Genomic DNA, 14,631 nt, shown 5'->3' with positions numbered 1-14,631 from the left:
GAGGGAGGGAGGGGGAAAAAATCGGAACAGAAATGAGTGCAAGGGATAATGTTGTAAAAAAAAAATTACCCTGGCATGGATTCTGTCAATATAAAGTAATTATTAAATAAAAATTAAAAAAAAAAAAAAAGAGAAGGGGGCGACGGATGGTGGAGCCCCGCCAGGAGCCGAAAGACCTTGAGGAAACCCTGAAGCCCCAAGGGAGAGGCTGTGTGGAAGAACTGGCAGAGAAGCCCTAGAAGGAGAAGGCCCAGAGGGGATGAGACCTGCAGAGAAAGGAATAGGGCACCTTGACGAGACGATGAGAAGAGTGGGTTTTGGGAGGTAGCTGATGTAAGGTTGAAAAGACAAGGGGGGAGGGCAGAGTCGGGCAGAGGAGCTGAGGGCCCGAGGCCATTTCAAGGAGGGAGCAGCTCCACAAAATGGGGTCTGATCAGTCAATGACCAAGAAGGCGACAGGCTGGTGTGAGGAGGACCTTACTTGTGGGCAGCACTTTCCCCCCAGCACTCTGGGAGCCGGGATCCCAGAAGGCAGAGCCAGAAGGAGCCTTGGGAAGCACCTGGTCCCCAGCATCTCACGGTTCCGTAGGCCCTCCCGTGTCCTTCACGGTGGCGATCCCCCTTGCCAACCCATTCCCACCAGCCACCAGAGCGATTTCCTTGGAGTAGGTCTGACTGTGCACTTGCAGCCTCCTGACCCCCACGACCCTCCTACTCCAAGGGGTCCCTCCTGACTCTCATCATCTCAAACTCTTCATTTCTATTCTTTGCAAAAAGTCTGTAACATATGTGATTTAGAGCACAGTACACAAAGGGAGCATACACGGGTTGGGGGCACACACTCAGAAATGTAGATGCCGTCCCCCAAAAAGGTCTGGCGGGGCCTGCCTCAGACTCCATTCCCACGGGAAGGCCTGAGAGGCAATCGGGGCAGACCGAGGGGCGGAGGCTGCTTTGATTCCTCCCCATCATCACAGTCCCAGGCCCCAGACAGCAAACACAAAAGTGAAGGACTCAGCCTTATCTACCCCCTCTCCTCCCCAGGCCCAGAGCTCTGGAATTAGCCATTGGCCCCGCGATTCCACAAGGCACAAAAGAGAATAAGCGTCCCAAGCGTCCCCAGCGTCCTGAGCTCCCCAGCTGGAAGAGAAGCCGGCTCAGTCGCAGATGGAGAGCAGGCTGTTTCCCAAACCGAGGCGGCCCATCTTGTAGTGCGCCTTCCCAATAAACCCTGGGAGCCCAAATGCGGACTCTGCAGGAGGCCAGCGTAGAATCAACCTCTGGAAACTCTATTTGCCTCCATCAAATCCCTCGTTCCTGACACCTCCCCGTTGTTCATCTGAACATAATGAAAAGGGCTTGGAAATGCAGCCCCCTCCCATCACCCCAAAGGCTAGAGCTCCAGTGGTGGTGGTGGGAGGAGACTGTGGCCGTCGGCCCTTCACTGGCCCAGCCCCCTGTCCCCGTCCTTCTGTACCCCAGAGCCACACAAAGGGAGCCGAGCAGGCCTCGGGGGCTGCTTCGGGGAGGAGCCATCCCAAGCCACAGAAGGCCGAGGATGCAAATCCTTTAGAATCTCTAATCAGGCAAGAAAGGTGCTCGGGAAGCTTCAGCCTCCCAGTCCTTCTGTGTGCATTTGTCCCCCTAGTCTCTGTAGGTCGATTAATTCTCCGGCTCAATTCTTTGCATTAAGCAGGATAATTGGGGTAACTTGGCTGTGGCCCCCAAGAGACCAGCGGGAGAATTCAATCAGAGCCTCAGAGTTGCTTCCTGATGTTCCTTAAGGAAACACTGAGAAAACAAAGCCGAAAGCCTGGCCCCCCAAAGTGGGTGGTGGCCACTGGGGCAAACCAGGAAAGCGCAAGGATTCTGCCACCCTGGATCTGCCCCCCCCCGGTACCCCCAGGCCGGCCCCAAGCCCAGAAAAGTTCTCAGCGGGTCTGTGGGCAGAAGGGGGTGAGAGGGGGAGCATCCTCAGTGGAAGGGCTGAGGAATGATCTGGATGGAGGTGAAGGGAAGTCTGGGGGCAGCTGGGCTCCTCCAGGCACAATTATCTGGGGACACAATCCGGAGGAGATCCATGAGGAAGGGGTCAAAAGGAGGCACGGGAGCCTGCCCACAAGTGCTGGCTACGCCAAGGCCCCCTGCCCAAGAGGAGGTGCAGGGGGTCCTCAGGAGGTGGGTTTCAGGGGAGCAGGGACCTGGCCAGGCCTAGGACCCAAGAACAAAGCCTGTCTTGCCTAAGTCACAGTTTAAATGGAAGTAACAGCAAAGCAAGGGCATCTCCGGAAGCTCCCATCTGATCCCTGCCTGCCTGTGACCTGATGGGAGATGGCTGGGAGGCGCTGATGGCCCCCTCCCCACAAAGGTCCCTGGGGACCTTCCCACTGGAAAGGTCACTTTCCAATTCAGGCGACTCCGCGCCAACTCTCAGATGGCCCCGAGGAGGGAGCTGGCGCTGCCCGGGAAGGATTCCATCCCTGCTCCTCTCTCCAGGACATTTACAAATGGGCTGGAGCAGGCGGTCAGAACCGGCTCTCAGAAACGCAGCCATTTGTGGGGGATCGAGATGAGCGAGCTCAGAGGGCCCAGGGGAGGCTGGGGACGCTTCAGACAGTGCTGGCCAGGACCCAACTGGACTTGAACCCTGCCTCCTACCAGTCCCCCCCGCCCCACAGTGCCCGGCCAGGGGCAGGGCCCCTCTCTGAGGTGAGGGCACTCTATGGCAGGCGGCCACCCTGCTGAATCAGGCCTTTGCAGGACACGGCTGCCAGGCTCCCCAGGGCAAAACGTGCCCAAAGGCCGAGATGGGGGAGATGGTCTGGCCCAGTCTGAGGGAACCCCCCCACTCACCTTGGGTCAAGGAGGCTCCTCAGAAACTGGAAGAGCAGAAACGGGTTCTGAGGGGGAAACAAACAAGGAGCATTAAAACCCAGTTAGCGGCCAGCGAAAGCTCCTAGAGGGCGCGCCCCGAGGCCGGCGCCCAGGCAGGCTTGTGAGGGTCCCCTGGGGCTCCGGCCAGCTCCTGGGCCCTGGCTCCCGAGCCCTCTGAGCAAGGTTGGAGAGAAGGTAGAAGGGGCCTCCCTGCCCTCCCTCCCCCAGGAGAATCTGGTGAAATCTTTTTACCCGCCAGGAGCATCCCCCCCTCTCTTCGGGCTGAGAGGCCCACGACTACCTCAAGGAGAGCTGTAGTCATTGGCCCTGAAAGCCGTACCAACGGCCCTGCCCACGGGACCAAAGCCCTGCCCACGGGGATCAAGCCCGCCAGTGGAGACCGATGGGTCGGATGGCCCTGCCCGCGGGGACCAACAAGACCTGCCCGTGGGGCCCAAGGCCCTGCCTGCGGGGACCAACAGCCCAGACAAGATGGCAACGCTCAGACTGACCGGAGCCCCCGCCCCCCACTCGCTCCTAGCGAGGCGCCTTTGTCCTCACCTGGAGTTTCTGGATGACCGCCTCAACCTGCCCAGAGAAATGGGTGGCCACCAGCTCGGCTGCTTTGCAGGGGTTCAGAGCCACGAGCTCCTGGACAGAGAGAAAATGCTCAATGTAATGTTTACATTTCCCGGCTGAAAACAATCTGTCACAATCTGTGATCTGACCGTTCTGTGAGCTGACGTCAGGGGACGGTCAGAGACCCCTCGGGCCAGAAATGGGCTCGGCCGGAGACATGGAAGAAAGCGGAGGTGCCGGGGTCTGGGGAGGGGCTCAAGCTTTGGCTCTGCTGAGAATACTCGGCCCCCGAGCAGAAATCCGGCCCAGCGTTGGGACATGGGAGCCTGAATGAGGGGGCCCAAGTCCTTCCCCTCTCTAGGGGGAGCCGCACAAAGCCCTGACTTGATCATCCGCGCGGCATCAAATGACATTAAGAAACTCCAAGGTGAAAAAAAGTGCAGATGGAGGAGAAAACAAAAGAGCCGGGGAGCAGAAATAAGCAGCCGCCCAAGAACAATTCCTGCTTCTCCAGCACCGGCTTTTTGCTGAGGAATCCGTTTTCTTGGTGATTAATTCATTTCGAGTCATTTTAGGCATAAAACAGAGGCCCCTCCTTCCCTCCAGGCTGCAGCCCCCTCCCGGCGGCCCGTGGGGCAGAGCGGGGCCTGCGGCTCACAGAGGGTGCCCCGGGAGACAGAGGGCGGGGGGGGGCACTCAAGGGGAAAAAGGGCACCGCTTTCCGGCCGCTGCACACAGCCTTTCTTGGGGGAGCAGCCCGGCCCGAGGCTGGGGGGGCTGATATCCGGAGTCTCTGTGCCCAGGCAGGCCCCTCTCTCGCCATCCCTGCCTGACCCCGAGCGGGGGACGCTGAGGAGCCTCTGGAAACGGCCTCGGGCGGCACGTGTCGAGCAGGGGCCAGAGCGGGCACCAACAGACCCCCCGCTGCTCCCCCTACAAACTGCCAGCGGCCATGTTCCGGGAACTTCTGGCTTCTCTGAGGGAGCTCATGGACCCAGCTCTCCCCCTCCCCCGGGGGCCCAGGCCGGGGCAGGGAATGCTGGGAAAGCCCGCCTTGGTGACTCCTCAGTAAGGTCAGAAAAACGGCCCAAAAACAAGGGCCACGGGGAGGAAGTGATTCGGCCCTTTGGGTGGGGGCAGGTGGGGGCGACTCCACCTCCATCAGAGGTGGTCCAGAGGCCCAAAGGGGGCTGGGAAAGAAGCCTGCGGGTGTCGGGGCAGCCCAGAGGGAGGCACAAACGAGAGCAACAACAAACGGACCGGTCGGGGGCCTTACCTCGATGTGCTGCATGGCCTTCTGCCACACGGCCTGCTTCTCCTCGGGGCTGTGCCCGGGAATGGACAGGATGTTGTGGACGTAGTTGAACACCTCTTCCTGAAAGGCAGGAGGGGCCGGGCTGAGGCTCTCAGCTCCCCAGGCCCAAAGGGGTTTCTGGAAGGGCAGCCCTGACCGCGACGTCCCCCACTGCTGGGCGCCCCCACTCCCCTTCTTTTCTGGATTATCTGGGTCCTGCTCCAGCCTCCTTCCTCATCCTTGCCCTCCCTCCAGGCCGCCCCCCCTGCTCTCCATATCAGGAACAGCCCCCTTGGTCAGGGCAGTCTCAGGCCCGGGGCCGGCCAGAGAGGCTTTCAGTACAAACAGGTAGGGGACCCTGGCCCAAAGCAGGGCGGGAGAGGTGGGACATGGGAAACATGTTTTGGGAGCAGTTCAAGGCCTCTGGGGGTCCTGCCTGAGGGAGAGGGTCCTGCTCTCCCGGGAGGAGAAAGCTCACCTCTCTCAGGGGGTCCCGGAGGTAGCAGTCAATGATCTTGTCGTACTGGTGCTCTCGTTCATACATAAACTCACAAATTTGGTAGCTGAGGACAAGAAAACAAGCACTTGGCTCGAGCCCCCTTGAGGGAGGCCCGGGGTGGGGGGAGCAGCCGGGCAGGGCTCATGACAAGCTCGGCTAAGGCATCCGGGTCCCTCAGGGATCCTGTTTTGGGAGGCAGGGGCGCCAGACAGAAATGGAGGCCGACGGCCTGCCCCTTGCTCTGCTTTGTTAGCAGCACGGTCCTGTGCGTGCAGGGCCAGCCTCGGAGACCCGGGGTGCTGACAAAATGGCCAACAGTGAGTTGAAGGGAGAAGGAGATGGAAGCCTGGGCAGAGCTCAAGTGGGTCCCCAAGATCACAAGTTATGGATGAGTTGCTCAGTTATTTCAGCAAAGGGAGTCTCCATACTGGGAGCTCCCAGGGTCGCTCCTGAGAGGGACCATGGAATTCATGGCAAAGGCCAAGAAAGGGCGGGGCGTCCTGCGAGCTGGAGGCTGAGTCCTGGGCTTGTGCAGAGGCGCCCGGGCCCTCGGCCCTCTGGCTATGGGGGAGGCCGGCAGCTTCCAGCTGCTCGGGCGTTCCTGCGCAAGGGCCTCCAGGCCCACGGGCGTTCTTTGGGCTGTCCTGCTCTTTAACCAGCACCTCTTCCAAGAATACAAGAGGATGCCTTCAGGCCAGGGAATGGGAGCCTAAGGCTGCCAGGGAAGGGGGTCTGTGGGGGCTAAGGCCACGGGGGCGTGACTCACAACTCGGCTCTCTCGGCCATCCGGATGAGCCGGCTCTCCTCAAACTGCACGATCCCTCCGGCCTGGAGCAACTCGAGGAGGACCTGGAGACATTGCAGAGGACAGTGAGCCGGCTGTCTTGCCTACCTGGGGGGGTGACCCCCAGAGCTGTCCAAGATTCTGGGCACCAGTTCCGGCCTCTGCCCCCTGAGACTCCTCTAGGTGCCGGGGCTCCCCCTCCTCCAGGCTCATGTCTCCACCCAGGGCTGCAGAGAGCTTGGCCCGGAGGCCCCCGCGTCCCCCAGCCTGTTAGCTGGCCCAGCGGGCCACACATCTCCAGCTATTCTGTTCACTTCCCCTGAATGAGACAAGCTGTACTGATGGTGCTCATGGGAGGAGCTCCCCACAGGCAACCACAGATCTGACCAGAAAGGCAAAGGAGGGAGCACGAGGGGAGGACGGGTCTGCCGGTCCAGAGGGGGGGAGGGGGAAGGGCTGGGAGCATCGGCCCACAGCCCGGGGAGGCAGACACGGAGCGAGGCTCTCACCTCTCACTGCTGGACTTCAGCTGGCTGGGCAGGTGCCGCAGCCGCCCCCTCCCCCATTTCCAAAAGGCCAGAGAGCGACCCCAGTCTCTTAAATTCCGGGCTGACCTGGGGTCCCACTGTGAGCCCCCGGGGCCCACCCCCCCTCTGAGCGCCCCCGCAAGGGTCAGGCTGTCTCGGTAACGCCACCTTCCCCCGACATCCGGGGGGGGAGGGGGGAGAAAGGTGGGGGGGGGGCCGGGCCTACCTGCTGCCTCTCCGAGTGTCGGGAGTCATCGTCGGGGCTGCAGAGGAACTCGAGCACCTGCCCAAAGGAGAGACCTTGGCTGCAGCGGCCGCGGCCCCTCCCCCTCCCGGGCTCCCAGACTCTCTCTAAATCCCGAGAGGGGCCGTCAGGCCGGAGCAGGCCGGATTTGTGCTGACAGCTTAATTTGTACCTGAGCCGTGTTTGGCCTGCAGTTTGGCAACATGCCGAGCGAGAGCTTTCTGCCTCGTCTGAACTAAAAGGAGCGAGGGCTTCGAGAGTGGAACTGGCAGGTGCCATGATTCCTTCCCCGCTGAGCCGCTGAGAAGCGTGCAAAGCGCCGGATCACGGCTTCCCCGGCCTGCTCGGGGCCCCCAGGACGCTGCCCAACTGCTCTCCTCTTCCCCCCTTTCTCCCCGAGGGAGACTGTGCTTACTGGGCCTTTTGGGGCTCCTGAGAAGCTCGGGCCGACACCACTGCATCATGGGACGGCAGCCGGGCAGAAAGGCTCCCGTTCCCAGAAGCCCCGTTTCCAATTCTGGGCCTGATCGATGGGGCCCAGGCTTGTTTGTCCCGCCCCACGGAGCAGTCCTGAAGGCCAAGGGCGGGGGGCGTGCCAGGGCCGGCCGCTCTCGCGGCAGACTCACGCACCTGGTCAAAAAGCGTCCTGTTCACGAAGAGCGTGTTGTCGGGCTTGGCGAGCTGTCGGGCGAGGAAGGTGAAGAGGCAGCCGACTTGGGAAGGAGTAAAATCGGAATTTTCCACCATGACCTGGGGAGGGAAAGGACCCCGGTGTGGCCGGCCCGACACAGTCCCCATCGCGGAGGGTCCGCGGCTGACCACGAGGAGCGGCCCGGGGGGCAGGGCTGCACCCGCCAAGTGCTTCAGTCCAGGATCCCGGGACCTGGAGAAGCCAGCCCGAGCAAGCGTGCGACAGGACAAGGACCCCAGGACGAGCAGCCCTGGCCCCCTGCTGTGTGCACTAACTGGCTGAGGCCCACACCGTGCTCTGCCTTTGCCACCTTCCCAGGCCGACTCCCCCACGGGTGGCAGCTACAATTGTCATGTGGGCGGGCCGCCATGTCTCATCCACTCAAAGCCCCCCCCTTTCCCACCGGTATCCTTGTCTCTCAGCAAGGGGCATCGAGGGGAGAGCCCCAACTTCGTCCCAACTCGGCTCCTGGCTGGGGTGTCTGATGGCTTCTTCCCTTATTAAGTGGCTGGTGACTCCCCGACGGAAGCTTGACACTGCTGGGCGTGGGGGAGAAGCCCTTGAGCATCTCTCCTGCCTTTCTAGCCCATTAAGGCAACTTAATGAAAAGCTCCCAGGATGCTTTGGTGCTGGGCCTGACCACGAACTAGCTACGTCCCTTTTGGCCCTCAGCCTCCAAACCTTGGCTTTCTCACCACGAGGTGCGGTCCCTGCCAGCCAGAGGGCCTGGGATCGCTGGGAAGGTTAATACTTTGGCTCCTGGGGTCCAAATGATGAGGGACAAGACTTGGGAGTCAGTCTGACTCTGCTGTTCCCTCCCCAGGTAACTGGGCCAGTCCCCGGACCTCTCTGGCACACAAAGGCCTCTGAGCTCCCTCCCAGCTCTATCCCAGGGACCCTAGGTTCCAGGCTCAGTTCTAGGCCTCTGGCCGAGTTCCAGAGTCTTCCTGGCATTTTCATCTGAACTCAAGGATCTTCCAGACACAGGAAAACTATTAACAACCGACATCTTGAAGAGACTCGAAGGTTCTCCCCTTTTTACTAAATTCCTTATTTTAAAAAGGTCCCTTTTCTTGAAGAAAATCACAACAATGAAATTTTATTGATTCTCATCTTGGTCATCTAAGGCAATAGGGGTTAAGTAGCTTGCTCAGGGTCATACAGACAGTAAGTGCCAAGTGCCTGAGGCTGGATTTGAACTCGGGTCCTCCTGACTCCAGAGCCGGTGCTCTAGCCACTGCGTCAGCTGACTGCCCCCGGTGCTCGTGGCCAAGGTTTATCCTGACCTCTCTGTTGTGCTCAGAGAAGATGATTCAGCCCCTTTTGGGACATCTAACCCAGAGCTGGGCTCAGCTCTTCCTAGAGTTTCTTGGTCTTACACGAAGCCCCGAGTCTGTGCAGCCGGGCCCTTCCCCGGGCCCTTTTCCTTATCGGTTCTGGGCAGATCGGGTGACATTTGTGGCCTTGGGCTCTGGACGCATTACAATCATCAGAAAACCGAGGACTGAGATGGAAAATGATGGCAATTATACAGCTAAGCCCGAGTCAGAGATACTCAGCTCACAGATCTGAGACAGCTGGAGTTTGAAACACCGTGATTAGCTGGAAAAAAGGTCAGCGTGAACGGCCAATCAGGGCGAACTCCTCGCCATGCTGGGAAGCCAGAGCCCCCGCTCAGTGGCGCTCCCATGATGGCGTGCCCCGGGGAGAACTACCGGCGGCGAGCCGGCCTGGGAGATGCTGCCGCTTTACTCCGGCGAGGAGCCCGGGACGGCGTCCCCAGATGGCCCTGACTGAGCCCCAGGCACCGGGGAGAGCTCAGAGGTCACTCCGGGCAGCAGAGCTCCCGGGCTACATTCAAAAACCAACAACCACCTTGCCCCTGAAGGTAAACTAAAAAAAAGAAAGAAGCAGCCCTCAACACCCCCAGAGCAGAGGCTTGCCAGGAGGCCCACCATGTACCATCTCATATACTCCACACAAGAGATTTCTGCCCAAAACAAGGGGCGAAGCTCTGACGCTCAAGTGCAAATCCACCGGCCACGTCTCTCTCGGGCCTTTCTCAGGCCGGCGTCTTCCAGGCCACCCCAACCTGTGCTCCCTCCGGCCGAGTTCTTCCTGCCTCCCAATGACCTTGTAGTTATTTCCGCATCCGTTCTTATGTATAAATGAATGGGAGGCAACCCTTTTCTGCACTGCCGGGGCCCAGCATAGGCCACACCACAGGAGCTTAATGATGCTTGTGGACCGACGACGTGGCTTTGGGAAATAGCACCAGGGTCACAGGGCCTGGATTCTAATCCGGCGCTGCCATTTCCTAGTATACGAATCTGGGTCTATTCTTTAATTCAAGACTGTTTTCTTCTCTGAAGAATGGGCGGATGATTCCTGGCTCAGCTACTCAATAACAGCTAACAACTAGAACAAAATGTTCTACCGATACGATCTCTTTTGATCTTCACAGCAACTTTGCGAAGTGAGTGCTGTTATAGTCCTCCTTTACAGAGGAGAAAACTGAGGCGGACAGAAATGAAGTAACCTGTCCAGGTCCCCTAGCTAGTGTGGCCAGATCTGAATCCCCGTGTACAAAACCACCTCCGGCTCTTCTGGATATGGAGGGAAGTTCACTCTAGCCAAGGGCTGCCGGCTCCTAGGGATTAACAAAGGCCTGGCCGGGACCCGGCAGATAAAGAAAGGAAATTGTCTGTGTGGTGACTAGAACAACAGCTCGGGTCTCAAAATAGCTTTTCCCCAAATCCAGCCAGATTTAGACGGAGATGATCAACTCCTTTCCTTCCTAATCAACTGTCACACGTCATCGCAGCCTTGGTTAACGGGAGGATGGTGTCACCCTTGACAACCACAAAGCGCCTGGATCGTCAGGGATAACGGAAGCGCCTCGTCGGCTTCCTCCGGAGCAAACCCGAGTGAGGGGACGACCGCCAGCTCCGACTTCCGACCCTCGCCCCGAGCATCGTCCGAAACACCCCAACCCTACTTGCCTTCAGCAAGATGTCCACGATCCGCTGCTGGTATTCCAGGGCCTGCTTGTCATTTTTAAAATCTTCAAAAGTCTACAAAGGAGAAAGAACGCTCTCCGTTACAAATCACTAATTACACATTTCCGAGGCAGTCCCACGTTATTCCCCGGAATAACTATAAATAAATGGCAAATAAGTTCACAGACAAGATAATTATCCCTATATGAGGCTTCTCTTTGTAAACAGGCTTAATGAGCATCCACTGATATGGTGGGGGGAAGTCTGGAGCATGTAATTTTGCATGAAATTCTGGGACTTTTCCTAGTAAATAAAGCTATAAAAAGAGAGTGGAGAAAAGTGTTAAACAGAAGGAAGCAGGAGTAAGAAAATGGTCCTCACAGGGATGGGAAAGCTGTGTCGACGGCGGTATCGCCATCCCCTCCCTCTTGAACTTTCAGTGTCCGCAGCCCTCTTTCAACATCGCTTCCGTCTATTCTGTGGGAGACACAGCGGAGAAAGCCCCGGACTTGGGAGGACCGGCCTCAGACGCTTCCAGGGCAAATCCACTTGTCTGCCTCAGTTTCCTCATCCGTCAAATGAGCCGGAGAAGGAAATGGCGAAGCGTTCCTGTGCCTCTGCCAAGAAAGCTCCAAATGGGGAATCGGAAAGTGGAACGTGACGGAGCAACAACATTCTCCCCATTATCTTGGATGGCCAATTCTTTGCATACCGTCTTCCCAATTAGAACGGGAACCCTTTGAGGGCAGAATCTGGCTTTTGTCTTTTTCTGGATCTTTAGATTTTAGCTCAGTGCCTGATATATAGCAAGCACTTAATGTTTAATAAATACACATGGTTTTTTCTTTTCTTTTCTTTTAAAGAACACGGCTAATGCAGAAATCTGTTTTGCATGATTTCATATATCTAATATATATGACATGAAATATCATGTACCGATGTGAAATCATATATTAAATAGATAGATTTTTCAATGAGAATTCAATTAAAAACACATCCCGGACCACCTTCCTCTCCCGCACCCCTCGGCCCACCTCAGAACGTCAGCGCCCTGAAGTGGGGACCTCTTTATCCTCAGAGTATTTCACAAAGTAGGGGATTGATAAAAGTTTGTGAAAATGAGCTGAATTAGAGGAGTACAATTTGGAAGGAAGGATCTGGGGAGGGAAGGGAGGGCCACACGCGCAGCCGGCATCCAGGAGCCCAAGCTAAGGATGATGACGGCCATTAAATATAGCACATTAATTGTCAGGGAGAATGCCTTCTGTGATTTCCATGACAACCAAGAAAAGGTGACATTGGAGATGTTCCCCAAAGTTGCCATGGTGAAACTGTCCAAGTTTTTAAAATCTTCTCTCTGTCGAGAACATGACTCCCTTCTCAACCCCTGCCAAATCCTTTATTCTTGTACAAGCCCCTCAAGAAGATTCCATGAGTGTTTAGACATCACCTGCACCTGGCTTGCAGTACTGATGGATGAGGAGGCAGGGGAGGGTCATCCAGGTGGGTGGGTGAAGAGGTGAGCCAGGTAGGTAGGTGTGGTGAAGAGGTGAGCCAGACAGGTGGGCGGGGTGAGGAGGTGAGCCAGGCAGATAATTGATGAGGAGGCGGGGTCATGCAGGTGGGCGGAGTGAGGAGGTGGACCATGCCAGGGGAGTTCTAGCAAGGCCCAGTCTACTTGGTCCAGGTCTCCCAAGCAGCAGTGGGGCTGTATCCACTGCCCAAGGGTCTCCCCAGTTAAACTCCTTGGTGGGAGTGAACGTAATCACCTGAGAAGGCAGACATGGCGCCTGAAGATGGCTAAGCTTTAGCTCTGAGATAAAGGACCTGTGCAGGTAAAAAGGCGGCTGAAGGCCTCGCTCTTGGCGAGAAATGGAATTACTCCAAAAGGCAGAAGGAGGACTGATGGAGGAAGCGGCCATCTAAGAGTGTTACCAAGGAGGATTTCCTGATTTATCAGGTCTCCAGAGGAGGAGAGAGTTGTTCCAGAAGCTGTCCCGCTTGGGAGCAGGGGGATGGACTGGATGGTGCTGCCATTCTTGCCCCTCCACAGGTGCAAACAGGCAGAGCCCTCCTAGCTGCCCATCTCCCTCCCCAAGGACAAGCCCCCCCAAGTCCTAACGGGATCCGTGGAGGAACGGGCTGCCCAGCACACGAAGGTGGCTTCCTCTGCCCATCCTTCCCATTGGCAGCGGGCATTCATGGCTTTGAAACGGCTCCTGAAAGCTGATTTCTATAAACATCATTAAGTGGTAATGTCTCACAGTGGGAATATTGTGGTACAAATAATGACATATTTTGGTGCTGGTGAACAACTGTCACCAAAATGACGGAGCATCATGAGAACATAATCTGCCGGCAACGTTTCCTCTAATTATAAAATGGTTTTCGCCAGAGGGAGGAACAGCTTGCGCTGGCGGCGAAGGCGTGAGCACGAGGGCAGGGCTCGGCCTGCGGGGGGTGCCCAGGTGGGCCGGGGCGCGCGGCCGTTCCCGAAGCTGCGAGAGGCTCCACAGGAGAGGGACGCCTCGAGTACAGTTCGCAGTGTGCTCTGTCTGCCCTTCGTTATTATAATAATTATCATTATTAATGATGGTGAGAAAATAATAACTGGCCTTGATATATGTTTAAAGTTTGCAAAGCGTCAGACCCATGTTACGTCATTTTATTCTCAGGATCATTCTGGGAGGGAGAGGATATGATTATTCCCATTTTACAGCTGAGGAAACTGAGGCTGACAGACATGAAGTGATTGAAGGGCTCAGGGTCACCAACTAGGAAGGGCGGGAGGCTGGAACTCGGGCCTTTGTGACTCTAGGCCTGATGGTCTCCCCTGAGGCCGCTGGCAGCCTCGGAACAAGCTCAGCTCCTTCTAGAGGCGCGCTCCCAGGCCTGAGTGCCCGTGATAGAGAGGGGCCAGGAAGAGGCTCCCAGAACCCCAGGATTCTCTCCTCTCCAGCAGAACTATGTGCTCCCAAAGAGGGATCCCCTCCATCAGCGAGACTGGGCCCCTGCACCCCTTGGGCACCTTTGTGGAGGGGCCTGCAGTGCACCTTCCTCCCCCGTCCTCAGGCTGCCCCCCAGGCTCTCTGTGCCTTCTCTGGGGAGAGTGCTATGGGCGGTGCAGACTGAGAGGGGGGTGCGGATGGGCAGGGGTGTGTCTCCCCTGCCCCTGGCACAGCTGGCTCAGCCTCTCTCCTCATGAAGCCCACGGCCTGGCTTCCGGCATCCTCCCCCTGGCAGCGCTGGGCCCAGCGGGGGCCGTGGCCTGGGCAGTCCCGGGCCGGCGGCTGTGGAGGCTGACCCGGCTGCGCTCCTGCCCGTAGGGGGCTCACGGCCCAGAGGGCGCCAGACACCCAATAGTAGCGAACGCCGACGCGGAGACTTGAGACAGGCAGAGGGTTTGCTTATAAGGCCTCGAGTTCAGATCCAGCCCCAGGCACTGGCCCCTCGTCTGCCTCAGTTCCCCAACCACAGCAGTCCCAGGGCCACTCACCAGGGCCAGGACGTTCAGGAACTCCCTGGTATCGAAGTGAAGCAGCGTGCAGATATAGGGGTAGATCTCCTCCTCCGACGAGGCCTCCGCAGAGTGCAGGCGGATCAGAAACTCAAAGACCTGCGGGCGGAGAGGGGGTGCCCATGACGTCCGGCAGCAGCCCCCCGGGCCCCATGACGGGCGCTGGCCACGGCCCCGAGGCTCCCGGATCTCCAGCCATCGCGGGGGGAGTGGCACCTACCTGGTTTTTAACCAAGGGCACCAGGTCTTCAGGGATGTCCCCCAGGGGATAAGCCCGGCCCGCCAAGCAGCAGCTGCAGAGGAAGACAAAGTCTGGGGGACCCCGCAGAGCCGCTGCCCCAGCCCAACCCTGGAGGCCGCTTCGGGCCTGGCCCGGGTCTGGCCTTCACTGCCACAGACCTCGGTCACCTCCAGGGCCTCTTTGGGCCGTTCTTGGACTGGGCCCCTTATCTCTTTCTGCTTTGGGAGGGGAAGAGAAGGGGGCTTGCCCTGAAATCTCATGGACACCAGGTGGCTCCTGGACCCAACAGGGCTGGTTCTGAGCTTGCCTGGGTGAGTCCGGCTCTGGGAGGGCTGGTCTTGCCAGGAAGGCAGGACCGTGACGTGGGTCCCGGCTTGCCGGG

General features: G+C 58.2%; 1 protein-coding gene across 2 annotated transcripts in view; it reads right to left on the bottom strand.

Annotated features, from left to right (window-relative positions):
• The window catches only part of VPS8 (VPS8 subunit of CORVET complex), a 121,284-nt gene that overhangs the window by 46,070 nt on the left and 60,583 nt on the right, over positions 1-14,631 (bottom strand). For both annotated transcript variants that reach the window (XM_052000041.1, XM_052000042.1), the window contains exons 26-35: positions 14,229-14,301; positions 13,988-14,107; positions 10,495-10,566; positions 7,432-7,551; positions 6,784-6,840; positions 6,013-6,095; positions 5,226-5,310; positions 4,730-4,828; positions 3,436-3,525; positions 2,854-2,900 (exon numbers count right to left, since the gene is read on the bottom strand). In XM_052000041.1, the coding sequence (XP_051856001.1) occupies positions 2,854-2,900; positions 3,436-3,525; positions 4,730-4,828; positions 5,226-5,310; positions 6,013-6,095; positions 6,784-6,840; positions 7,432-7,551; positions 10,495-10,566; positions 13,988-14,107; positions 14,229-14,301 (846 nt within the window). The remainder of the gene's footprint in view (positions 1-2,853; positions 2,901-3,435; positions 3,526-4,729; positions 4,829-5,225; positions 5,311-6,012; positions 6,096-6,783; positions 6,841-7,431; positions 7,552-10,494; positions 10,567-13,987; positions 14,108-14,228; positions 14,302-14,631) is intronic.

Source organism: Antechinus flavipes, chromosome 4 (genome assembly GCF_016432865.1).
Source record: "Antechinus flavipes isolate AdamAnt ecotype Samford, QLD, Australia chromosome 4, AdamAnt_v2, whole genome shotgun sequence".
NCBI classification, from domain to species: domain Eukaryota; kingdom Metazoa; phylum Chordata; class Mammalia; order Dasyuromorphia; family Dasyuridae; genus Antechinus; species Antechinus flavipes.
This window is presented reverse-complemented; position numbering and strand designations above follow the sequence as displayed.